Source organism: Eptesicus fuscus, chromosome 5 (assembly GCF_027574615.1).
Source record: "Eptesicus fuscus isolate TK198812 chromosome 5, DD_ASM_mEF_20220401, whole genome shotgun sequence".
Lineage (NCBI taxonomy): Eukaryota > Metazoa > Chordata > Mammalia > Chiroptera > Vespertilionidae > Eptesicus > Eptesicus fuscus.
The window spans coordinates 52,271,936-52,298,735 of record NC_072477.1 but is presented as its reverse complement, the minus strand read 5'-3'; the positions used below and the strand labels follow the sequence as shown (position 1 = coordinate 52,298,735).

Sequence of the window (26,800 nt, the reverse complement as noted above, 5' to 3'; positions counted from 1 at the left end):
ATTCCCATATCCACTAAACTTTCATGCCTCCCTTTAAGTTTTGCCAGCCATAGGATTGACTTCTGCTGAACTAACTATAACTCTCCAGCCATCCCCTTTGTTACCAATAGCATGAAGTTTTGAAATGACCAAGTGGGTTCAAGGAGCTCTGACCATGAAATTTAACTTTGCATCTGTATGGGTTCAGACCGATAACAGTGATTTAATCATGTATTTTGTTTTAACTAGGTATATCACAGTAGACAGCCCTATCTTTAATAAAAACAAAATAGGTTTGAGTAGACGTATACTTTTCTAATTTAACAAATTACAGTTTGGAGGTAGACCTTAGCATAGTTTTTTCCTATAACGATAAAAAAATAACAAATGTTGGTGATTTTTAGTGCACACATCTTATTGTTCAACACTACGTTAGTGATGAAACAGAAAAATTGCATGTTTTGCAAAACAGATGTGTTCTAACAATTCTGAGGTATTTAAACATAAAACTTGAATTAATATTCCACACAAATTAAGAAATGTGATGATCAGGCTCCTATGACAGGCTGATCACCCAAGGGGGTTGGGAAAGATGGAGCAAAATGATTGAAAATAAAATACTATAAACATTAAGGGAAACTATTTTTAAATAATTTAGGATTATTTTCCAAAATAGATTACGATTAACCTCTTATTTACATAAATTCTCCACCAGTGCTTAGTCAGTAATAAAGTTTTGTTTACTCGTTTTTATATGAATTGTTCATATAGTCAGTTACTGGGTTTACTGGTTGCTAAATTCTACTTGTTAATTATAAAATTAGTCTACAAGCTTCTGTTTTAATGAGCAATTTTATTTATTTTTTAATATATTTTTATTTATTTCAGAAAGGAAGGGAGAGGGATAGAGAGATAGAAACATCAGTGATGAGAGAGAATCCTTGATTGGCTGCCTCCTGCATGCCCCCCACTGGAGATCAAACCCGCAACCTGGGCATGTACCCTTGCTGGAATCAAACCTGGGACCCTTTAGTCTGCAGGCCAACGCTCTATCTACTGTGATATACCTCCCCCAGCCACTGAGCCAAACTGGCTAGGGCAGTGAGCAATTTTAAACTGTCCTTATTTGTGTAGTTGGATTATGATTACATTTGTATGTCCAGCAGGAAGCAGTTATTGGTCCTCAAAATAATTTGTTTGTAATTTGCTTTTATAAGTAAAGAGACAACAACGGTTAGCTGATGAAGTATATAAAACATATACTTTTTCTTACAATTTTAGAATTTAAAATTTTTCTGTATGATCACAACAGTATACATATAATTAGTTATTAAGAATGTATGTATCCAACTTTTCCACTTGCAAAGCATATATGATCAATGGTAATGCAATTGCTAGGTTATTCAGCTAAGGTGAAATATACGTATGTTTCTGGTTTCCTAAATATGGCAAATTAACCTGCAACAACAGGCTCTGGTAGAACATAGTTTAAAATTAAGTTAGCAATAAATGAGATAAATTAAGCAAACCTTTAACTTTGCCAACTTCATATTTCTTTGTAATATATATTTAATAGAATCGTCTGTTGTTTTCTATAAATAACTTACTTTCAAATGCACAATCATGAAATAGTTAAAATTTTTGATCAGTTGTTCTTTTTCCTTTTAAAGCTGTTTGGTAAGACCATTAAAACTGTATTCTTGTCCTAGCCAGTTTGGCTCAGTGGATAGAACGTCGGCCTGCGAACTGAAAGGTCTCAGGTTCGATTCCGGTCAAGGGCACATGCCTGGGTTGTGGGCTCAATCCCCAGTGGGGGACTTGCAGGAGGCAGCCAATCCATAATTCACTCTCATCATGGATGTTTCTCTCTCTCTTCTCTCTCTCTCTCTCTCTCTCTCTCTTCCTCCCTCTTCCTTCCTCTCTGAAATCAATAAAAATATATTTTTTAAAAAAACTGCATTCTCCCCAACCTATGGATGAATTAAGCTCTTTATTTTTTCTTAAGACTTTTTCCCTTTTTATTCTTTCTACTTGAAACTTGTATCCTTTCTTATTTCCTATCTTCAGTTTTTATTATATTGGTACTTTTCTAAAGTTGAAGAATAAACAAAATTTAAGAAAAGTTTTATAATATTTCCAAATTAAATAATGTGCTTTTAGTATAAATCGTGCTGGGAAAGTTTTTAACAGATAATCCTAAGTGCACAGGTCGCTTTTATCTGATAGTATGCAGTCATTTGAAATTGGTGCATTTGTGCATAACTAAATCATAAATATGTTTGTACCTTTTAATTTAGAATGCTACTTATCTTCAAGACATTTTCTCTATTTACTATTTGTAATATAATATTATTCATTTACTATTCATAATAGCCTATTGAAAGCAACCAAAATGTCCAGCAGTGAGATAATGGTGGTTAAGCAAATTATGATCTAGAGAATCACATGAATATTAATGTAGTCATTCATTAATAGCATTATTTTAAAGACTATGTAAAACCATGGCAGGGACAGAATTTTAAATTATGTGTACTTTAAGTACATTTTATGAAGATATGTTTGCATAGTGACAATCTGAAGAATATGCAAACATAAAAGTAGTTATGTTTTAAAGTACTAGTATAGGGTTTTTTCCTCTTTGTTTTCTCATCTCCCTTCACTGTTGTATTAATAATGAAAAAGTTTTTTTTAATGTGTTGGGCTTACAAGAAGCCAATACTATGCTGAAGGTTGAACAAAAATTTTCATATAAATTTATATTTACCCCCTTGAGAACATTATCAAGAATACTGGAACTAACCAAGGTGTGGGTACTTTGGGATTTTGTTTTAACAGGTACTAGTCAGTGGCCTAGACCTGGAGGGCAAGCTCCTTCATCTCCGAGCTATGAAAACTCACTCCACTCCCTGGTAAGAGACTCTTAGAAACATACAGGTCGCTTTTATCTGATAGTATGCAGTTCTTTTTTTTTTTTTTTTTTTTTTTTTTTTAGTAAATCTTGAGTAACAATGAAAAAAAAACAGTAGGATAGCATTACACACAAATTCTTTGCTAACAAATGGCCTGATTTAATTGAACAATATAAGATACATTGGGTGTGCCTTTGCCATCTGTTCTTTGAGACATTAGGCTTCTGGTCTAAGGACAGCTGGTGTTAAAATAGTGTAATGGAATTTTTGTTTCTTTGAAAAATATAGGGCTTAATTTTTCTATACTTTTGCATTTATGTATAAGAGGAAACTTAAAAAAAACCACACAGACCAAGTAAAAGCAAGAAAATTAGTCCAGCAATGGAAAATAGTTGTATTTAATGCTTTCTTATATGATGTATATATAGTTTAGTACATTTCCATTAAAAATTGAAAATGTAATAGCCATTATTTTTGTCATGAAGATTATTATTTCCCATGTTTTCTTTCTAAAAAAAAATAATGTCTTGTGTAAATTGTACAAGTGAAAATGTTATTTAACAAACAAAGTAGTAGAATAAAGGAGCCTGTCTAGGTATTTAGCGTGAAGAATTTGTGGTTGAATGTTAACTACTGTTGCTTTTCTTTGCTTACCACAGAATTACAAAATATTGTAAAAACAAAATAAGGATGACTTGATGGAATGCAAATAGAAAAGTTATTTTTCTGTGACTAATAGAATATTTTAAATTAAAGGAAAGTCTTCTCGCATATTTTGAATCACATATAAGCATTTGTGCTATTTAGAAGCTAACCTTATAACTTTGCTATTAAATTCCAGCCTTCTCATACCTTAATACAAGTAGATCTCACAGGTCTCCGCGTTAACTTTACTAACATGTTATGCTGACATGCACATCAGCTATTTCCTCATCTCTTTTGGAGTTAATCTTAACCTGTGCTTTGCCTCCTGTTCTGTCTTGACTTTGCCAGAAAAATCGAGTTGAGCAGCAACTTCACGAGCATTTGCAAGATGCAATGTCCTTCTTAAAGGATGTCTGTGAGGTACTATTTCTTTTAGATGGTGCCTTTTTTTCTGTTTCAGTTCATTATAATTCCTATTATCCATTTAAAATCTTCAAGCCTGTACAGACTCCAAAGTCTTTTAAAACCAAACAATGACCATTTCAGTTTTTGTAACAGTGTGTAAGAATAGACTTTTGTTTGCTTATGTTGTTGAGAATGATTCTTTTTAAAAGAGCTCTACTAGCATGTGCTTTTGATTTTAAAAATTCTAATATATTTGTGTATGGGGCATGTATGTATCCACAGACAGTCTATCATTTCCTCAGTTTTGTGAAAGAGAATATTTGGATGTGTTCATTATTTCAGATAGGTATGTTTTATTCACTTAAAATCACAACTGGAACTTGATGGATTGGAGAATGTGTCCCCAAATTGCCTTCATTTCAAAGATCAGTATTAAAGTACCCGTTATCTTTTTTATCAGCTATAATTATCAGACAGTAGTACAGTAGCATTCATCTTTTATAGAAATTAAAGAAGTAACTTCATGGTAGATTGGTAAATTGATTTTAGGAAGCAGTGATTTGTTTCTGAAGCTTTGTTAATTTAGCATAGTCTACTTTCTTTGATTATTGATTTGTAGTGCAGGTTTCACTTGCTGTCTTCCATATATCCCAAAGTAGGAAACATAGAAGTTTTAATGAATTTATTAGTTACCAGTGGTAACCTCCATGTCTTTTTTCAATCACTCCAGCAATCTCGAATGGAGGATCGTTTAGACAGACTGGATGATGCTATCCATGTGCTGCGGAACCATGCTGTGGGACCTTCCACCAATTTGCCTGCTAGTCACAGTGATATACACAGTTTATTGGGACCATCCCACAATGCACCAATTGGAAGCCTCAATTCAAACTATGGTGGATCAAGCCTTGTAACAAGCAGTCGATCTGCTTCAATGGTAAAATAGTGCTCATTTTTTTTTAATAATAACTCCCAAAGCATATTGTCCTAAATGTTTTTGGGGGAGAGAGGCCTTCTTTTTGAAGGGAAATAGAGTGGCTTTTAAGAATTTCCTTTACTGTCCTGGGCAGGGTTATTGGCTGAGCATTGGCCTTAAAATCCTGCTATGATCATGTGCAAAAAGCAGAAACTTTCTACAGAGATCATTTTAGCTTAAACTTGGATTTTTTTTTTCCAGATGCATATTATTGGCAGAAGAGTTTTTGCCTTGAAATGGTGTGTAGAAAGTCTGAATAGCAAAAGTAGTAAAGCAAGACTGGGTTTCAGGGGTTCTGGTCTAGAAAATCTGTTTATTATAGTTTGGAACCAGCCTTTACTAGCAGAAGGAATGTGAAATTATTTGTACAGGTCCATATTTAAGCTTTATTCCCAAATGAAGAAAAAATGTGGGGGTAGTTTTAAGAATGGCTGTAATTTAAGTGACACTGAAAGGAAACAATTTTAGATTAATCCCCAAAGAGAATAAAATAATTCAGTTCATCTTTTTAAAATGTGGTAATTCTTTAGAGAAAAAAAAGTAAAATTCTATAGCTATGCACATCACCAATTTTATTTTGAATGTCTGACATTATTTTTTGAACCTGCTATTTAACTGATACCATGTGTTCGCATGTATATGACATGGTTTCTAAGATTCATTGCATGGTGTGAAATATTCTCCTATGAAACAGATTTCTAGCTGTAAGCCATATGATCAAGGCTGAAACTCACCTATCATCAAAATAATTAGGTGCCTCAAATGCTGAAGGCTTGTGTTCTGTAAAATAGGATTGGTTGCCGATTTTCACATTCACATGCCAGACAGCCATCAACGTTCATTTTGGAGCTGCTGAGGTAAACGTCAAACAAGGCAGCCTGGTTTCCTGAGAACTGTTTTCAGTAACATGGTGACTTTAGATATAACTTTATCTCTATATCTTAACAACCAGGTTTTTTTTGGGGGGGGGGTGGTGGTAATGTCAAGATATCTTGAAATTCACTCTCCTTTAAAGTTAGTTTTTGCTGCTATTGATAAGATAATAAATGTGTGAACATTTATAAATTGTGAGACTCATAGAAATATATATTTTGTTGAAATATTATCTATCCTTATTTGGAAGTATATTCTAATCCCAACTTTATCTATACTGCAACATTTGCAGTTTTTACTTTTCTCACCTCTTAATCATTTTTTAATTCTTCACTGTATATAGATTACTGTTTATATTCCAGTTTATCTGCTATAATATTTAATACTAGAGGCCCGGTGCACAAAATTCATGCACAGGGTGGGGGGTGTCCCTCAGTCCAGCCAGCACCCTCTCCAATCTGGGACCACTTGAGGGATGTCCGACTGCCCGTTTAGGCCCGATCCCAGTAGGATCCGGCCTAAACGGGCAGTCGGACGTCCCTCTCACAATCCAGGACTGCTGGCTCCCAACTGCTCGCCTGCCTGCCAGCCTGATCACCCCCAACCACCCCCCTGCAAGCCTGATTGATGCCTAACTGCTCCCCTTCCAGCCTGTTTGCCCCTAACTGCCCTCCCCTGCAGGCCTGGTCACCCCTAACTGCCCTCCCCTGCAGGCCTGATCACTCCTAACTGCCCTCCTCTGCAGGCCTGGTCCCCCCCAACTACTCTCCCCTGCAGGCCTAGGTCCCCCCAACTGCCCCTCTCTGCAAGCCCGGTCGCCCCCAACTTTCCTCCTCTGCTGGCCTGGTCACCCCTAACTGCCCTCCCCTGCCGGCTTGATCACCCACAACTGCCCTCCCTTGCAGGCCTGGTCCCTTCCAACTGCCCTCCCCTGCTGGCCATCTTGTGGTGGCCATCTTGTGTCCACATGGGGGCAGGATCTTTGACCACATGGGGGCAGCCATCTTGTGTGTTGGAATGATGGTCAATTTGCATATTACTCTTTTATTAGATAGGATAGAGGCCTGGTGCATGGGTGGGGGACAGCTGGTTTGCTCTGAAGGTTGCCCCGGATCAGGGTGGGGGTTCCCTTGGGGCATGGGGCGGCCTTGGCGAGGGACCTGTGGTGGTTTTCAGGCTGGCCACGCCCCCCGGCGACCCAAGTGGAGGTCCTGGTATCTGGGATTTATTTATCTTCTATAATTAAAACTTTGTAGCCTTGAGCAGAGCTAAGCCTCCTGCTTGCTCTGTGGCCACAGCCATCTTGGTTGGGTTAATTTGCATATCACTCCTGATTGGCTGGTAGGTGTGGCTTGTGGGTGTAGCAGAGGTACAGTTCAATTTGTAGCAGAGGTACAGTCTTTTATTAGATAGGATATCTGACTCTTCCCAATTAAAATGGGTGTGGCTGTGTTCCAATAAAAGTTTATTTCAAAAAACCAGTTCCTTTATTTGTACAAAATAGAACCTATGTGGGGGTTTTGTTTTGGTTTTGGGTGTTTTTTTTGTTGTTGTTGTTGTTAATCTGCACCTGAGGATTTTTTTCCATTGACTTTTAGAGAGAGTAGAAGGGGAGGAGGGGAGAGAAAGAAACTCAACAGGGTGGGGGATCGAACCTGCAACCTAGGCTTGTGCCCTTGACCAGGAATTGAACCTAAGACCCTTCGATGAGTAGGCCAATGCTCTAATCACTGAGCCCTGAAGGCCAGGGCTAGAAGGTAGTTTTTACCAACTTTTTGTTGGTTTGTTTTTTGTTTTAGTATTTATCAATTTTGGATATTAGTTAGGAAGGGATTTTTTTAAATCCATTCCTTCAAAGCCATCTAGAAATCTAGTACATTTTAAAGGACATGTACTAATAAAGAGAAAATTGTTTCATTAGATATTGCCCTGAAGCTTTTAATTAAGAAAGTAGCCACATATATCCTCTAGGAATTTGCTGCCTACTTCAGAGCATGAACAAAAGGGCTGCCAAAGATATTCTTTAAAAAGGAAAAAAGTCAAAGGAATCAAGAAAAAAAGAGTTTTCTGAAACATGTGAAGAGTCTGGCTTAGTCTGAGCAGCAGCATTATCCCACAACAACTAAGCCAAGGTATTGCTTAATGTGTCCATCAAGGTCTTCCCTTCAGTGTTTATAACTTTCTGAGAGGACACAGAGCTGGTAAAAATCTGCTAGACATCATCAACTATATCCTCCCGATTCGGACACAATCACTAGTAGAGGTGGAGATTTAGATGTTTTTGCCAGGTTTGACCTCAAAATATAAAGTATTAACTTATAAAATCTGACACTGTCAGGTGAGTCAGTATTTCACTTGTCCTCCTGAAATGAACTTTTTAGCTGTGAATCCTCAGTTCTCAGTTTCAGCAAAATGGCAAAGGGTGGTATAAAATAAAGATCTGTCTGCCAGTGACTCTCCCAATTAAGCCTTAGGCATACTATTGAGGAAAACTCTTTTGTTGTTTTTTTTTAAATTATATTTTATTATTATTGACATTATTACAGATGTATCACCCATCACCCACCTCTTCAGCCCCCTCTAGCCAAGGAGGAAGACTCTTATCCTAGTGTTTCTATCCGTGTCTGAGGATTTTTCTATCAGAACCCACCTATATGGATTCAGTTATTTTCATATTCTTGGAGGGTGTGTGATTTGGGGGGACATAATTGTAACTATTGACAGCCATCTCTAAGAGTTATCTCCTGCTTTTATTCCATATATTGTAACTAAAAAATGACAGTTTTACATTCTGGCATTACCTTTTTTTGTCTTGTTTAACTTTCTGGTAGTTTATATACTTTTCCTCTGTGTGATCCTAAGTTAGTATTTGTTTTAGGCTCCTAAAAATGGAGGTCATGTGGCCAAAATTACAAAGTAACCACAGAAATATCAGTTTATCAGTAATTCTATATCACCTATAGAATTTGTGAGGTTGCTACTCAAAAATATTTACTTTTCATCATTCTATTTGTGTTCTGCAGAGATAGAATCTTCTCTAATAATAGACAAATATGCAAATTGACCACACCACCGACACACCCACAAGCCACGCCCACCATCCAATCAGAGCAAGTATGCAAATTAACCCAAACCAAGATGGCTACAGCCACAGAGAGCAAGGTTTCCTAGGTAACAGAGGAAGCCAAGCTTTCCGCCTGCCCTAGCCAGGCCTAAGCCTCCACTCAAGCTACAAAGTTTCAATTATAGAAGGGAAACAAATTCAAACAAATGGCGGCAGAATGGAGCTTGAGAGAGCAGGCCAGGGTTGCCGCCGGCAACAGGGGAAGCAAAACTTTTCGCACACCCTGGCCAGGCCCACCCGCTTAAGGCAACAAAGTTTCAATTATAACCCCAACACAAATAGCTGCCGGCCGGCCTCGGAGGGAGCCCCAGGCTTGGCTCCACTCCAGGCTACAAAGTTTCAATTGTAGAAGGAAAATAAATTCCAGATACCAGGGCCTCTGCTTGGGTCGCCAGGGGGCGTGGCCGGCCTGCAAACCACCACAGGCCCCTCACTCAGGCCGCCCCACACCCTAAGGGAAGCCCCACCTGATCCAGGACACCCTTCAGGGCAAGCCAGCTGGCCCCCACCCCTGTACCAGGCCTCTATCCTATCTAATAAAAAAGTACTATGCAGATTGATCATCACTGCAACACCCAATATAGCTGCCCCCATGTGGTCAAAGATCCTGCCCCCATGTGGACACAAGATGGCCACCACAAGATGGCCAGCAGGAGAGGGCAGTTGGGAGGCACCTGGCCTGCAAGGGAGGGCAGTTAGAGGTAATCAACCCTGCAGGAGAGGGCAGTTAGGGGTGACCAGGCTGGCAGAGGAGGGAAGTTGAGGGCAAACAGGCTGGCAGCAGAGTGGTTTAAGGGGCAATCAGGAAGGCAGGCAGGCAAGCAGTTGGGAGCCAGCAGTCCTGGATTGTGAGAGGGATGTCGGACTGCCCGTTTAGGCCCGATCCCACCGGGGATCGGGCCTAAACGGGCAGTCGGACATCCCTCAAGGGGTCCCATATTGGAGAGGGTACAGGCTGGGCTGAGGGACAACCCCCCTCCGTGCACGAATTTTGTGCACTGGGCCTCTAGTTATTCTAATAAGCATAAATACTACTTCAGTAATTCCACAGAACATTCAGATAATATTTTTGTTGTAATGGATTTTGTCCTAATGGGCATTTATTGTAAATCACCATCCTAATTGCAGGTTTTAAATATGATATTGCTTTTTTCCTAGAATTTAGAAGAAGGTCAGAATACTTTCCCTATAAGATAGTAAATATTTTCAGTTTTGTAAGCTATATGATCTGTCACAGCTACTTAACTCTGACTTTGTAACGTGAAAGTGAAGACATAGATATTATGAAAACAAATGGGTGTGGCTGTGTTTCAGTAAAACTTTATTTACAAAGAAGCGTTCCTTTATTTATTAAAAAAAAAAAAAAGCAGTCAAGACTTGGTCAACTGGCCATACCTTCCCAATACCCAATGTAGAACATAAATTATCTTCCCAGTGCAGGAAACGAGGGTTAGCAAGCTTTTTTTTTTTTTTTTTTTTTTTGAGCCTGAAACTTTTTGCTTATATTGTTTTATTTTTTAACATGTCTTTATTGACTTTGGAGATGGAGGGAGGGAGAGGGAGGGAGGGAGGCAGAGAGAGAGGGAGAGAGGGAGAGAGAAACATCGATGTGAGAAAGAAACATCGATTGGTTGCGTCCTATACATGCCTTTACCAGGGACTGAAGCCACAACCTGGACATGTGCCCTGACCAGGAATCGAACTGGCGACTTCCTGATTCATAGGTCGACATTCAACCACTGAGTAATACTCACCAGGCTGCTTATATTGTTTTAATGAGTAGTTTGGGAGTTGTATTGAAGCAGAATATTTGAGGTGAGCCAGCATGTACTGGGAATGGAAGAATAAGAGTTTATGGCAGGATAAATGTGGTAGAGGGAGCTCAGTTCCCAGCCTGCAATGCTATCAAGATTACTTGTGGTGTAGCCTTGGCTGGGTGGCTCAATTGGTTGGAGTGTCATCCCATACACTAAAGGTTGCGGGTTTGATTCTCAGGGCACATACTTGGGTTTTGCGTTCAATGCTCCGTCAGGTCATGTGCAGAAGGCTACCAACCATGTTTCTCTCTCACAGACTAAAATAAAATTAAAAATGTAAAAAAAAGATTACTTGTGATGTTAGAACTACATGGATGGGTCAACCAGAATAGTGTCCTTGGTCAAGAACATAGCCTTGTTGCTGAGACCCTTTCTTTACATTGTCTTTAGTTATAACAAGGTTGTGTCAGTAAGGTCAATCCACAGCTGATAGTATTGATTTGTAGATCAGTCTTACTGTATTTTTTTAATAAAAATAATTGTTTAATGTTGACATCATTGCAGGTGTCCCCCTTTTTACCCCGCTTTGCCCATCTCCACCCATCCCAGCCTCCCCCTCCCTTGGCCTTCACCAAACTATTATCCATCTTACAGAAGATATAATTGTCTGCTTTTTTCAGTTGTTCCAGAAAAAGATTTTTATATTTCATACCAAGGAGATAAGAAGACTACCATCTGACAACAATATATATTAATAGGACTCAATGTCAAAAGACTTCATTTTGACTGTTGTTTCTTTTCACTGAATAGACTTGATTATATCAAAGTTGAGAATTAAGTGAGGTTTCAACTACAGACAGCTTTTTAACATACTTTGGCTATCTAATATACACACAAAATTGAATTTCCTGAAAGATTATTATATTGGAAAAAGAAACTTAAAAAAAAAGGATATATTTAGAGTAACCAGCCTGGCATAGTTTTAATATTTGCTCTTATTTTTTTAATGGGGTTAACATTTTCATTTACTTAATTTTCTATTCCCTTTATGTATTTTTTATTACTTCTCCATATTTGTTTAATGCAAGTATAAAACTTAAGACTTTTCTTCAGGCACTCTTATTGGGATGTGATTGATATATCTTTTAAGGCACAAAATCAGGGTTTTTAGAACTATTAAAATGTCAGCATTGGACTTTAGTTTTGCTCCTATTTATGTAGTATAAGAATAAACTCTTGGAATAAACTACTGACAGAAAACAATGCTTGTATTAAGTAGAAAACTAAAAAGGAGTAGAATCATTAATTTCATTTGGGCATTACAAAGAGGTTTCCATAATATAAAGTTATTGTACATCACATCTGTTTATGGCTGTAATATCTAAAATACTGAGGCCCATTGAGATAGATCCATTACAGCATTTTATCTTTCACACAAAGTACTCAGTTATTCCTCAATGATTTCAACTTCAAACTAAGTTAGATTAGGAGCTTTTTGTATTAATGGAAGCTTGGTGCAAATCTTAAAAAGTTTCTTATTTATGACATTAGATAAAAATCCATCTATGAGGTCTTTTGATTTTTCATGGGGAAATTTAATCCAAGCATTTCTTTTTTTTTTTCTTTCCTTTTTTTTTTCTTTTTTTTCTTTTTCTTTTTTTCTTATTGCTTGGGGTTTTTGTTGTTTAAGCTGCAGTTGGAGAGATCTGTGGTATTTTTCTTTTTTTTTAAATTGCTTTGGGTTTGTTGTTTAAGCTGTGGTTGGAGATCTGTGGTATTTGTTTTCTGAGAACAGAAAAATAACATTAACTCATGAAATTTAAAGCTACTTTATATGATTTAAAAATATAAATCATGTCTGTTTTTCAAATCCTAAAGCAGTTAGAGAGACTGTTTTTTCTAAATTCTAAGATACTTAAGATTAAGTTGTTAAAGACTAAGGCAAATAAGATATTTTGTTTAAAATTAGCATTTTTCTCACTTATCAAAATAAATTTGGAGTCATTTTAACTTTATATATAAATAGTATTTAGTCTAATTGGTATAAATTTGTATACTGTAAGAATTGTTTGCCTAGGTTTCAACTGAATGGAAGGAGTTTATTTTTAACTGTATTTTACTTGTTCTAACCTATTTTTTCTCAAATGGGCAATTTTTTAAAAATTTATTTTTATTAAAACCACATTAAAGTGTTTAAGGATTTTGATACAGTTTTTAAATTTAAAATTGTTCAAAATGGCAGCATTTCTTAAAAGTTTAAAAATCATACAGGTTCTATATTACGGAAATATCATTAAAAGGAACCATAACAAATGGAATTCTGCTATTTCTAGCATAAATCCCCTCTTTAAGTAAAACAAAATGTATACAATACATAAAGATCCTTTCATCAGTCTGTAGATTAGTACTGATTAATTTAAATCATTAGTGTTCAGTGAACAGTACAAATCATTATAATAGAATTCAGAATCAGAGGGGAATTCATTCATACTGAGTTCTCTTTCAGTCTGTTCCTTAATTCACAAGACCCCTTATTCATCAACTAATTAGATTTAACATTTTTTTTCCATCATGGGTGCTAAAGCCTTTGGCCAAATGAAATGAAAACAGGTTTCTTGAAGGGTGCTTCCACCAAAGTAAGGCCAGGCAGATTGTGAAGATTCAGAATTCAGGAGGATGTTATTTAATGGGATGGGCCTTTTATTCTGACATGGAGCTCTTCATAATAATTGAAATTTTGAGCATAGCAGGCCTAAGGGTTTGCCTTCCCCTGCTACTCTCCCTAGAAGCAGTCTGTCAGCTGTATGCTAACGAGATGAACAATTAAACAGGGTCCTATCTGGCTGGCCTCACAGCTCTGGGCCAGACAAAGAACTGTTTATACACCTGTTGTATGTGTGTAGACAGAGCCATATGAATGGGTAACTGCAGATTAAAGAGAGGATATGGGAGCCAAGGTGAGCAAGGGTTAAAGAGAACTATAAGAACTGTAAAAGTCAAATTCTCCAGAAAATATATGAGGGCCATTTGTAAGGGGAATCAAGTTACAAAGAAAAAGTTCCTGCTAACTTCATTAACATGAAAAACTGCAGACTTCAAGTGTTTTGCTAGTCTGAGGCCAATTTTTAAAGCTTTGATTTTTTTTTTTCTTTTGGAAGCCAATGATGTAGATTGGTGTGAGAAAATAGTTTATAGTACTCCATAGAGACAAAAATATTTGCTGGCATTTATATCCCAAAACAAATCAAGCAACCTTTCTGGTTTTCCTTCAGGGAAAAGCAAATTCACTAAGATTTATTGTTTAGATACTGATCCTTTGTCGGCCAAACCTTTCATCAGAAAGGAGGTGATAGAACATTTTATTAGTAGAGATTCAGAAAATCAAATAATTATTATCATAATTAAATAAAAAGAAATAATAATTTAGCAGATGCATCATCACTCAAATAAGTGAAAATTTAGTTTGTTACTGTCCAGTCATTACTGTCTTACAGAGCTATAAAATGAATTTCCCATGTAGTAAATTTACATGTTTAAATTTTTTAATTTTTAATGGTTATTTTAAAGTACTTGGCATGATAGCTCAGAATACTAAGGTAAGAGCAGAATTAGCACATATTACCAAAGTTCACAGAAAGTTTTGTTTTAAGATTATTATAAAAACAAATACAGAAATCTTAGCTTTTACTTTATCCTGAAATGATTTCTTCTGCCATTCAAAATTGTTTTAGTGATATTTTATCTTTAGAATAGGCTTTAAAGTCCCAAAGAATATGCTGTTATATATTGTATTTATACCATAGCTATTTTTATAAAATGGGATTTTTGAACTGACCTTCCTCTTAGATCATTGAGCAGTTAGTGCATAGCTAGCAAGAAAGCATAAGAATAAAAAGCATAAGAATAAACACCCTAGAGACAGAATATCATGAAATATTTTGAGAGTAATTTTTCTCTCTTGAATATAATTTTCACAACCCTCTTTTTCACTGGTTGTTAGGTTTAGTTATTCAGATTTTTCTCAGGTGTGTTTTTTTTGGGGGGCGGGGGGGCATCTAAAGGCTTGGGGAAGATTTTGGAAGGGGATAAAAGTAGTTTCTGTTGTCCCTTCCCAACTTTAAGATTTTATTGTTCTAATGCATGATGAAATTGTGTGGTTTAGAAAAAGGATAGAGTCATGCTTGATCACCTAAGGGAGTAGTGACACAACTAATCCTCAGCAATGACTAATCTTCAAGTAATTTTAAAAGTAGTGTGAAATACATTAAATGGGTTTTTTAAAACAACATTAAAGATAAGAATAAGGATGTAGATAGAGGACAGGCATTTCTTTAAAAGAGTGGTGGAAGACCTGATATAGTTAGGTCCACTACCAAGTGGTCTGCATTGCCTAAAACTTTGCTTTGGTTTCTTTTGTTTAGCTCATAAGAAAGCAAAGGGATATATTTATACCTCTTAGGGTATAAATCCACACTAAGTCATCCTATCTAATAAAAGGGTAATATGCAAATTAACCATCACTCCGTCACAAAGATGGCAGCACCCATAGCCACTAGATGGCGGTGCCCAGTCCTCTCAGCCCCGCCAGAGTCCCCCAGTCCCAGGGTGGCGGCCGCTGAGAGCGGGCAGTGTGAACGGCCTGGCGGAATGCTTGCTTTGTTGCCGCAGCGACAAGGCAAGCGTTCCATGCCCAGCCGCAGATGGGCCTCTGGCCAGGCTGGGGTGCAGAACACTTGCTTTGTCACCCCGGCAATGAGGCAAGCGTTTCACACCTGGCCACAGATGGGCCTCTGGGCCACGGAGAGCCTCTGGGCAGCGGGCTCGGAGTGGCCAGGCCCTGCAGAGAGCTACTGGCGCACGGATTCGTGCGCAGGGCTACTAGTTAAAGATATAAAGCTATATTTTATTACTCAAGGAATTCAGAGTTCGGCAATTTACTGGGATTGAAGGATTTATTGAAAACAGTGGTTCTCATATATAACCCCAGGCAATAAACCTCTTTAATTAAAGGTTTAATCTTCTAATTGACATGTCTGCTACTGTTCTAATAAAGCTTCTTTTATAACCCGTTTTTCTCAAAATACTGCAATAGCCAAACATTTGGTGGTGTTTGCATGCCTTAACTTCCCATTTCAGGTTAATTGTGACTTGTATAAATTTGGATAAAACAGGGAATAAAAACATATGGCATTTTTATATTGTCTTTTGCTCTTTAAAAATGTTTGAGGCCAGGTGTTTAGACAAAGAAAAAACAAGACACTATCTGTTTGTGTGAGGAAAGGGCATGCCAGAGTAAAAATAAATATTATTATTACTTGGAATCTAGCAATATTTTCTTAAATGCAAATTCATGCACACTTTACAGGGTGAGGCAATGTAGGTTTACAGTTGTTCATGTGGAAAATAATACAATAATCCTATATAATAAAAGCCTAATATGCTAAGTGTCTAGTTGGCCGTTCAGCCGATCAAAGCGTAATATGCTAATGATATGCTAAGGCCGTTCAACTGCTCACTATGACGTGCACTGACCACCAAGGGGCAGACAGTTGACCCATTGACCAGTCACTATGACGTGCACTGACCACCAGAGGGCAGATGCTCCGACTGGTAGGTTAGCTTGCTGCTGGGGTCCGGCTGATTGGGACTGAGCAAGATGGGCCAGACATGCCCTGGAGCCCTCCCACAGTCCCACCCCAGCTGGCCAACCTCCCACGTCCCTTCCCGGCCCCGATCATGCACCGGTAGGGTCCCTCGGCCTGTCCTGCACCCTCTTGCAATCCAGGACCACTCGGGGGATGTCAGAGAGCAGGTTTCAGCCCAATCCCACAGGCCAGGCCAAGGAACCCTACTGGTGCATGAATTTGTGCACCAGGCCTCTAGTTAATAAATAAACAAGAATAAACTGTGTTTTGCATGCTAACAACTATAAGCCTACCTTTGCTCCACCCAGTATTTAGATAGCATTTGGATAAGGTTTTCAGATCAGTTTAGAGAGGATTATTGACAGGTCTGATTATGTGTAGTGCTTAATGGCTTCCAGAGTACTCTGTCTCTATTAGCTCATTTGCTATAATCCTGTGGGATGTTAAATTTAGAGGTTGCAATTTTTTAATGAAACTTTTTAAAATAAATTTAGACTATCAAGTCATTTGAAATCCAAAATCCAGAAAAGTGGCATTCAAGAAAAGTTGCTAAAAAAAAAAAAGAGAGAGAGAGAGAAGAAAAGTTGCTAAATTCAGATGAGTCCTATTGTTTTCCCTAATAAACCCACTGAAAGAATTTAAACAATTATTGCCCCTGAACTGTCTTGACTTCTTTTTTTAACTTTAGGTTGGAACTCATCGAGAAGACTCTGTCAGTCTCAATGGCAATCATTCAGTCCTGTCTAGTACAGTCACTGCTTCAAGCACAGATTTGAACCATAAAACACAAGAAAATTATAGAGGTATTGTTGGTTTTTCGTAATAATACAGACAGAGATTGCATTTGGAGCAGTCACCTTTCTCACAGGCGGATTCATATCTGTGACTCAAAAGTCACCTTAAGTGGGAAAATTCCAAACAGTAGTGCTACTGAAGGTTCCATTCGGCCCATTTGGCTGGGTAAATTATAGAACTTATGGATAGAACCACATGCAAAGTGTTCTTCAGTTTTTAACCTGTCATTTTCTTATCTGCTCTTGCTTCTGTCGTGTCTGTCTTCTTTAATCACTTCCCCTCATGACTGAGTCTTCATGGTCCCTAGAGGCACTGGGAAAGATATGTCTGAGTATGTAGAGAGCTCTGAATGATAGGAGCTGTTGTTCAGAAACAGTTCAGTTGTAGAAATAGCTCTGTTAAAAAGCAAACTGGTAAATGTTATAATAGAGCTTATAAATAAGTACAAATATATAGCTAATATTAACCCTTTGCACTCGCTTTTTTCTCGATTCCTTTATTCTAATGCTAACCGTGTCAAGTCACACTCGACATCCGAGTGCAAAAGGTTAAGGATACCAAAGTAAAGTTCTCACGGTTATATTTAACCATGACACCTATTTTATTGTGTTTATCCAAGAAAGTGTTAAACTTACTTCCTATTCCTTGGCAGAATCTTAGAAGTCATCAGTGTCTAAAACTCCATCAAGTTTATCATAACCTTGTTCATTTGTTAAATAGTGCCTAAAAGTTACCATTATACGGACCATCAAGGCCAGGCTTGTTCTTCTAAACACAGATGCTTTAAAAAAGTGTTTTAAGACTTGTGGACATGCTCTTCCCAGCTGTAAATAGTATACTTCCCTACATCTTCAGATTTCCCTCATAGCCCTCTAATAACAGAGTATTTACCATCTCAATAGTGTTTTACTGACTTAGTTCTCATTCATGCGTCTGGATGTTTATTTTGTTTCTTTGACTCTTTGTTAGGTGGCTTGCAAAGTCAGTCTGGAACTGTTGTTCCAGCAGAAATCAAGACTGAAAACAAAGAGAAAGATGAAAACCTTCATGAACCTCCTTCATCAGATGACATGAAATCAGATGATGAATCCTCCCAAAAAGATATCAAGGTTTCATCTAGAGGCAGAACAAGGTATTTATTAACACTCAGGTGTTAAATTTCACTCATTTGCCATGGGTGAAAGTATTGGGAAATTGAAGGGTATTATGCATTTATTAAGTGTCAGCTGTGTTCTAACTGCTATGTTGGGACTTTATGTATGTTATCTCATTTAATTCTTACAGCACCACTAGAAGGAAACCATACAAAGCTGACTCAAAAATTATGTTTTCTATTATTCCACACTATATTAGGGTCTACATATAAAAAAAAGAATTACATTTCTCCCCACAGTGCTTGTAAGGGAAGTCTGTAGTCTGTAAGACAATTAGAGGACAAAATAGCTAAAACAAATTAAATTGTGCAGTATATACATTTAGATGCAGTTAATCAATAAATATCTGAACATACTAATATAAGGCTAAATATATGGTAAGACTGTTGTATGATTTAAAGCCAAGAGTTGGCAAATTATAGCCCATGGACCAAATCCAGCCCACTGCCTATTTTTATTTTTTATTCTTTTACAGAATGTGTTTTGTTTTTTTCCAGTCCCTACTCAAGGATATGCTTTTGGTATTTTTAATTTATTTGATAGAGATAGAAAAACATTGATCTGTTGCCTTTCACATACACCCCAATCCGGGAATCGAATCCACAGCCTGGGCAGGGCCCTGACCAGGAGTCGAACCCACCACCCTTTGTTGTACAGGATGACACTCCAACCAACCAAGCCACACCTGCCAGGGCTGCCTGTTTTTACAAAAAAAGTTTTATTAGAACACTTTCAAACCTTATTTATTTATATACTAGAGGCCGAGTGCACGAAATTCGTGCACTCAGGGGGGGGGGGGTTCCTTCGGGAGCCCTTGGGGGATGTCTGACTGACGGTTTAGGCCCGCTCCCCAGGCCATCCTTAGCGGACATCCTTAGCGCTGCCGCGGAGGTGGGAGAGGCTCCTGCCACCGCCGCTGCACTCGCCAGCTGTGAGCCTGGCCTCTAGCTGAGCGGCACTCCCCCTATGGGATCACCAGGAGGTCAGTGCGTGTCATATTGACCAGTCATTCTGCTGTTCGGTCGATTTGCATATTAGCCTTTTATTATATAGGATTGTCTGTGGTTGCTTTTGCATTGAAGTAATAGCAGTTTTGAGTCATTGGCAAAAGAAAGTGATGGCCCACAAAGCTGAAAATATTTACTAACTGGCTTTTTATAGAAAAAGTTTTCCAACTCCTGGTTTAAACATTGATTTGGAAGAGTATGGAGAAGGAAGTATTCTAAATGGGCTGATGTTGAGGAAGATTTTCCAGAAATTTGACTTGACCCTGCTTTGAAGTATGGATATTGACACATAATATTAGTTTCAAATGATTTCCAGATTCTTCCCTCAGATTTTTTTTATAGTTATATATTAAAACTAGATGACTTGGTATATTTGTAGCCCATCCTATTTCTTGGTATATATTCACTTATCAATATGTATATATCACATATATATCTATTATTAACATTGTTCTTTGTATTAAATTATGGCACAAAGGAGATTACAGTAAGTGTGATAGATATAAAAAGCCAGCATGATCCTTCCTCTATTCACATACTTAAAAAGGTGTCCTTTTGCCTTTGACATTCTCACTGTTTTCAACACTTTAACATTTTTCTTAGGAAAAATTAAATCTTAAGATACTAATGCTATTATTTTAATATGCATTGTACTCACTTGTGTAGAGGCATGAAGAAGTGAAGACTGGATCATGGAATCTATAGACCAGTCCTTTGAGGCATCTTAATTCTTCCACAGTTTTATTATTCAAATAGAATTTTAAGGGGAAAAATTACATGTTTCATCTTCTCATCTTATAGATCAGAGGTTTGCAAATTTTCTGTGTAAATGGCCAGATAAATCAATATGTTCAGCTTTGTGGGCCATATGGTCTCTGTCGCAACTACTCAACTCTGCCATTGTAGCAGAAGAGCAGCTATAGACAATACATCAACAAATGGGCTGGCTCTTCCAATAAAATTTTATTTACAAAAATAAATAGCCAGCTGCTGGGTCATAGTTTACTGAACCCAGTTATAGGTCATCAGAAATTGAGAGGCAGTATAATAGGTTAATAATAACAATACTTAGTAATTAACAATAGTTAATAGATTAACAGTATGTCCTTCGCACAAAGTAAGGCTAGCCTGGGTTTTCCTCATGGCTCCATCATATACTTGCCAAGTAACCTTGGGCAAGTCATTAAAGCTCTCTGAGCTAGAATCCTTGTGAGAATAAACTGAAAATGATGCACATAAAGCTCTTTACACACTGTTTCACATGCAGTAAACACTCGTTAAATATACTAGAGTTACTGTTATGATGATGGTAATGCTAGGCATGTGGTATAGGTTTGCTTCCATTGAGCACTGACCTGGGTTCTTGTCGTCACACTGCCACTAATTGGCTTTGTGATCCTAGGGAGATAACTGATTTCTATGGATCTTGCAGTGGTTTTCAATCCTGCTGCACAGGCTCCAGAAACATTTTAGAAGTAAAAGCTCACTAAATCAGTATGTGGTAGTGGACCTATTTTTTTAAGTGTTCCTAAAGATTCTGATAAATGGCCACATTTGGAAATCTTTGGGGTAGATGATCTGTCAAGGTCCCTTTGCAGTCTAAGAGCTAGTGATTTTCTATTAAAAGAAGAATACTTTTATGTAATTCTTGACAATTAGCGTGTAGGAATCTATTGTGTACTTCTTTATTACAGTACTCAGCATATTAGAAAATAGGGGGAAACATCTGTTTTTTGTGCACATCATTTTAAAGATCTGAGAGTCTCTGCTCAATAATTTATTTCTGAAATATAAGTAGAATTTTCTAGAATTTATTCCAAAGCATCTCCCTCACATGTTTTTTCTGATATCTTAATGCATTTTTATTACATAAATTTGGAAAATACAGAACAGTGTACAAAAATATCACAAGAAACTCTACCACCCAGAGTCAACTACTGTCTACTTTTCAAGGAATATCTCTTTTTCCATAAACATAGTTTAAATTTGAATTAAACTGGAAATAATTTTTATAATGTCAACTTTTTTTCATTTAACAGAGTATTTTTAACTTTTTCATCTATTCCTAAGTGTTTCCTGCAAAATGGAAGAATATTTCTACCACCCCCAACAGTTTCCACATGCCCCTTTGTAATCAGCACCCTCTCCCATCCCCTAACAACCACTGATCTGCTTTCCATTACCATAGTTTTTTCTTGGAAGTTCATGTAAATAAACTCATACAGAATGTAGTCTTCTGTGTCTGGCAGCTCTTACTGAATGAATCTGCAGCTTGATTTTTTTTTTTTAGAGGATGCATAGTAGGCCACTGTCTGGATGTACAGGATTTATCCAACCCACCTCCTATTATTGGCCTCCAGTGTGTCACTAATGTAATAGTTCTGTGATCAACTTTCTTTTTATTTATTTATTTTTTTATTTTTTTAAATATATTTTATTGATTTTTTACAGAGAGGAAGAGAGAGGGATAGAGAGTTAGAAACATCGATGAGAGAGAAACATCAATCAGCTGCCTCCTGCACACCCCCTACCGGGGATGTGCCCGCAACCAAGGTACATGCCCTTGACCGGAATCGAACCTGGGACCCTTGAGTCCGCAGGCCAACGCTCTATCCACTGAGCCAAACCAGTTTCGGCTGTGATCAACTTTCTTTACATAAATTTATATGTACCTCTCTAATAATATCCATAGAATGAATTTCTAAAGTTAGAATTAGTGATTAAGAGGTAATGAATATTTTAAGGCTTTGGATTTTTATTTTGCCAGTTTGTCCTTCAAAAATATTGTTTCAGTTCCCCATGTTTTTAAAATTTTTGTATCCTCACCTGAGAATATGTTTACTGATGTGAGAGAGAAACATTGATCAGTTGCCTCCTGTATGTGCCCTGACTAGGAATTGGACTGATGCTTCAACCTACTGAGCCACCCAGCCAGGGCCAGTTCACCCATATTTTTAATTATCACTACTGATGATATTTCTCTCTGGAATAAAAAATAGTGATTTTCTGAGATACTTCTCGCACTCTATGCTTCAAGCTTTTTCCTGTTTACCAGATGACTGCCAGCATATATTTAAGAGTATAGGTTATACAAATTAATGCACTAGTGTACCAGGACAGTGCTTCCCAAATTTTAAAGTACATATAAATCAACTTGGGATTTTGTTAAAATGCAGATTTCTATGTTTTTAACAAGCTCTAGTAATGCTCATGCTGCTGACCACATTTTGAGTGGCAGAGTGCCTAGAATATTATGTAGTCATTCAAATTATATTTATGAAGAGTTTCACTAGCATGGAGAAGTCTTCATGCTGTACTATGCAATGGAAATGCATTTTTTAATGTATAGCGTGGGGCAAAATAGGTTTACAGTTGTCTGTATAGAGAATAATACAATCATCCTATGTAATCCTATATAATAACTAGAGGCCTGGTGCACAAAATTCATGCTTGGGGCAGCGGGGGATGTCCCTCAGCCCAGCCTGCACCCTCTCCAACCTGGAATCCCTCTCACAATCCAGGACTGCTGGCTCCCAATTGCTCGCCTGCCTGTCAGCCTGATCACCCCCTAACCACTCCCCTGCCAGCCTGATCAATGCCTAACTGCTCCCCTGCTGGCCCGATTGCCCCTAACTGCCCTCCCCTGCCAGCCTGGTCACCCCTAACTGCCCTCCCCTGCCAGCCTGGTCACCCCTAACTGCCCTCCCCTGCCAGCCTGGTCACCCCTAACTGCCCTCCCCTGCCAGCCTGGTCGCCCCTAACTTCCCTCCCCTGCAGGCCTGGTCACCCCCAACTGCCCTCCCCTGCAGGCCTGATCGCTCCCAACTGCCCTCCCTTGCAGGCCTGGTCCCTCCCAACTGCCCTTCCCTGCTGGCCTGATCACCCACAACTGCCCTCCCCTGCTGGCCATCTTGTGGCGGCTATCTTTGACCACATGGGGGTGGCCATCTTTGACCACATGGGGCAGCCATCTTGTGTGTTGGAGTGATGGTCAATTTGCATATTACTCTTTTATTAGATAGGAAGAGCTAATATGCAAATAGTCATCATGCCCTCATGCCATCACACTGTAATGGCTCAGACACTCAACACTGGGTAGAGAGGAATGGGGACCAGCCAGGCACAAATGAGCTCATGAGAGAGGAATGGGGACCAGCCAGGCTGCGGCCTGGGAGAGGGACAAGCCACCCACCCCGCGGTCCCCTGCGGCTGCGGCCAGCCCGGGCGAAGCTAGCCCGGGTCTTGGGTGCCTGCGGCCAGCCAGAGGGAGGGAAGCCCAGGTCCTGGGTGTGGGGCAAGGCAGAGGCGGTTAGGGGCAATCAGACCAGCAGGGGAGCAGTTAGGAGCGATCTGGCAGGCAGGCAGAGGTGGTTAGGGGTGATCAGGCCAGGCAGGCAGGCGAGTGGTTAAGAGCCAGCAGTCCCAGATTGTGAGAGGCAATTGAACATCCCCCAAGGGGTCCCGGATTGGAGAAGGTGCAGGCCGGGCTGAGGGACACACCCCCCGCCCCCGTGCATGAATTTTGTGCACTGGGTCTCTAGTTAATAAATAACAATGATAATACAAGAATCTCTGTTTTACATATTCACAACTATAAACCTACTTTTGCCTACCCTGTTTGTGGTATCATTTGAATTGCATTTGAAGAAAAAACGGAAAGAAATAGACATTCATGTGAAATGTAACTATTACTACTGTTTGGTAAAATTTATAGGTAATTTTTTTGGCATCTTTATACTTTATAATTTCATTCAGTAAACATATCTATGCTTTATAGGGAATCTAATAGGCATTGTTGTTCCTTTGTTTTCTAGCAGTACTAATGAAGATGAGGATTTGAACCCAGAACAGAAGATAGAAAGGGAGAAGGAAAGGCGGATGGCTAACAATGCCAGGGAGCGCTTGCGTGTACGGGATATCAACGAGGCATTCAAAGAGCTTGGTCGAATGTGTCAACTTCATTTAAAGAGTGAAAAACCCCAAACAAAACTCCTTATTCTTCATCAGGCTGTGGCAGTCATCCTTAGTCTTGAACAGCAAGTCAGAGGTACGTAGGTTCAGCAAAGATACATAACTGTTCTGCCTCAGGTGGGCAGACATTTCTGTTTTCACTCACTCTTCTCCTAGGCATATTGTTTGCAAATTCAATTAGTACTTCTGCCACTGTATCATCTGGATCAAATTTTCTTTGTAGTTCTCTCACTTCTGTCTCACTGTATTGGTCAATATCTATAGGCTCAGTGCTTCACACAAACCAACAAAGAGTAATCCTGTGTAACAATGCAGAACAGCCAACCTCCTTCTGCTGTTCAGCATTATCCTTTATGCCTCTTTGTCTTGTTGATTCTGGTGTTCAACACTGTTGAATTTACCTGCCTAGACCTGTCCTCCTGCTCCTTCTGTCTTTCCTACTTCTCTGCACTCAGTTCCTTGCCTGCTTTACCCTGGGGGCATCTACTAGGCCATGCTGTTTAATAGCATGCCTGGTCATGGCCCCTCCTGGCTGGGCCTCATATGGATGTCCTCTATACCCATGTCAATAGGGTATCAGGACTTCTTTGTTGATCCCTGATCAGGAATGCCATGAACTTCTTGGGCTGGTATGCACTGGCATGCCTGAATGTCCCTAAGAGCAAAAGTGTAATTATTAGGCTCATCCACTACTGACTCAGACAGCTCCCCCAGCTGTTCAACTTCTCAAGAAGTTTGATGGAATCTTGAAAATGCTTTGAAACTTCATTTTTTGAAAAGCATTTATTACTCTGTCCCATTCAGCTATGTGCTAGACCCTGAATTATCAATTAACACAAACCCTTGAGAGGTTCTACTATTGTTCTTGTTTTTTTGCATATTACTTGTATATCTTTTTATCCAAAGTTATGAATACCTCATCCTAAGCCTTTTTTCAAGAATTTATAGATGTAACCTTGGGTTTCAGACTCTGCCTTTCTCTTCATTGAGAGAAATTCTGTCTGTCTTATTTATTGGATGTTTGTGTAATATTTCATGTGAAGGAAGTTGGAAAAGAAAAAAGAAATAGGAGTAGACAGATGCTTGACAACTATAACCATAAAACTCCCTGCACTGATTACAGGAAGAATACTCTCTTTAGTAGGGAAAGCAGAGTTAGAGAACTAGAACACACTTTCAGAAAAACATGCAGCAGTAATTTATCCACTTCCCATCAGTTTCTACAAAGGTGTTGATTTTGTTTACATGTCTAGTTTGGGCATCCCCTGGACATCGTCTGGACTCTGGGCTCCCCTGTAGTTTGGGAGGCTGCTCCAAGACTATAAGTAGCTATGTACAACCTGTCATCCCTGTACAAGTGTTCTACGAGGAGGGCAGCCAGACCCAGGCCCAGTGCATCTGGAGAACAGCAGGAAAAGTGGCTTTCCCTCCAAGCCTCAGATTTTGCCAGAGCACTCTTTGTGCCTTGGTGCCCCACATATTAAATCCTGTCTGGTCCCTACCATTGCTGACTTAAGCCTTTACCTTATTATGACTACAAGTTTGCTAATCCTCAGCAGATTTCACATATTACTGTCATGTTTGTACTCTCAGCTTTTACTAAAGGTTGAATTACAGGTCAAGTACTTCCTCATCAAACTCTTTCACAGGGCAGTGCATCAGCTCACTTCTCTTCCAGTGATAATTTAGACTTGATAGAACTATTACGATTTTAGTTTCCTGGTCTCTTAGAGAGCTTAAAGATGAGTAAACTAGGACGTTTCCCAAATCTGATTGGTCGCAGAATCTCCGGAGGCTTTTCCTTTTCCTAAACAAATTTCCAGACCGTAACCTAGTAGATTTTAATTAAGTTGCAACAAGATGGTCAAACATGGTAGTCTTAGCATATTCATTGGTAATACTCTACTCCTTACTAAAATCCCACTGAAATGAATAAAAATGGAATTAACTCACAAGGACAGATGGGAGATAAAAGAGCAGCTGAGATAGCAAAAACTGTATTATATAAGATGGAAAGAAAGTAGAACAGTGGTAACTGACTTATTTAGAGAGAAGAAATGAAGGGGAGCCTGGAGGAAAACCAGCAAAAAGCAGAGCAGGGTGCCACACAGAGCCCCTTTTCCTGACCGGCTCTGCACTTTGGAGGTGCTGATTATTGCAACAGCATCAGGCCTGAAGCAGAAAAACTGATTGAAGTTCTTCTATGGAAAAGTTGGATCCCTAAGTCTCTTCTCCACTTCATATTGCTTCTGCCCTCTCTTCTCTTCCCCCATAAAAGACAGAAAGGGTATTTTCTAGGGGGAAAATGAAATCAGAAAGGCTGCAAATATGGATCACCAGGAAAAGCAGAGGATCTGAGAGGCATGAAATTCAAAAGTGAACCCCTCAGCCCTGTGTCCCGCTTTGCTTCCCTAATGCTGGCAGCCACATATATTAACCCCATCTTCAAAAAATTGGAGAGTTCTTTTCTAGAGAAACAAAATGCTCTAGAGCAGTGGTTCTCAACCTTTCCAATGCCGCGACCCTTTAATACAGTTCCTCATGTTGTGGTGACCCCCAA

At 38.7% G+C, this 26,800-nt stretch overlaps 1 protein-coding gene across 4 annotated transcripts in view; it reads left to right on the top strand.

Annotated features, from left to right (window-relative positions):
• TCF12 (transcription factor 12) overlaps positions 1-26,800 on the top strand; it is a 386,352-nt gene that overhangs the window by 353,819 nt on the left and 5,733 nt on the right. The window contains exons 14-19 of one of the 4 annotated variants that reach the window (XM_054716201.1): positions 2,815-2,888; positions 3,882-3,953; positions 4,669-4,875; positions 17,002-17,116; positions 18,078-18,240; positions 24,087-24,316. In XM_054716201.1, the coding sequence (XP_054572176.1) occupies positions 2,815-2,888; positions 3,882-3,953; positions 4,669-4,875; positions 17,002-17,116; positions 18,078-18,240; positions 24,087-24,316 (861 nt within the window). Of the gene's footprint in view, positions 1-2,814; positions 2,889-3,881; positions 3,954-4,668; positions 4,876-17,001; positions 17,117-18,077; positions 18,241-24,083; positions 24,317-26,800 lie in introns of all 4 variants that reach the window. The other 3 variants (XM_054716200.1, XM_054716203.1, XM_054716202.1) reach the window with 3 other exon arrangements.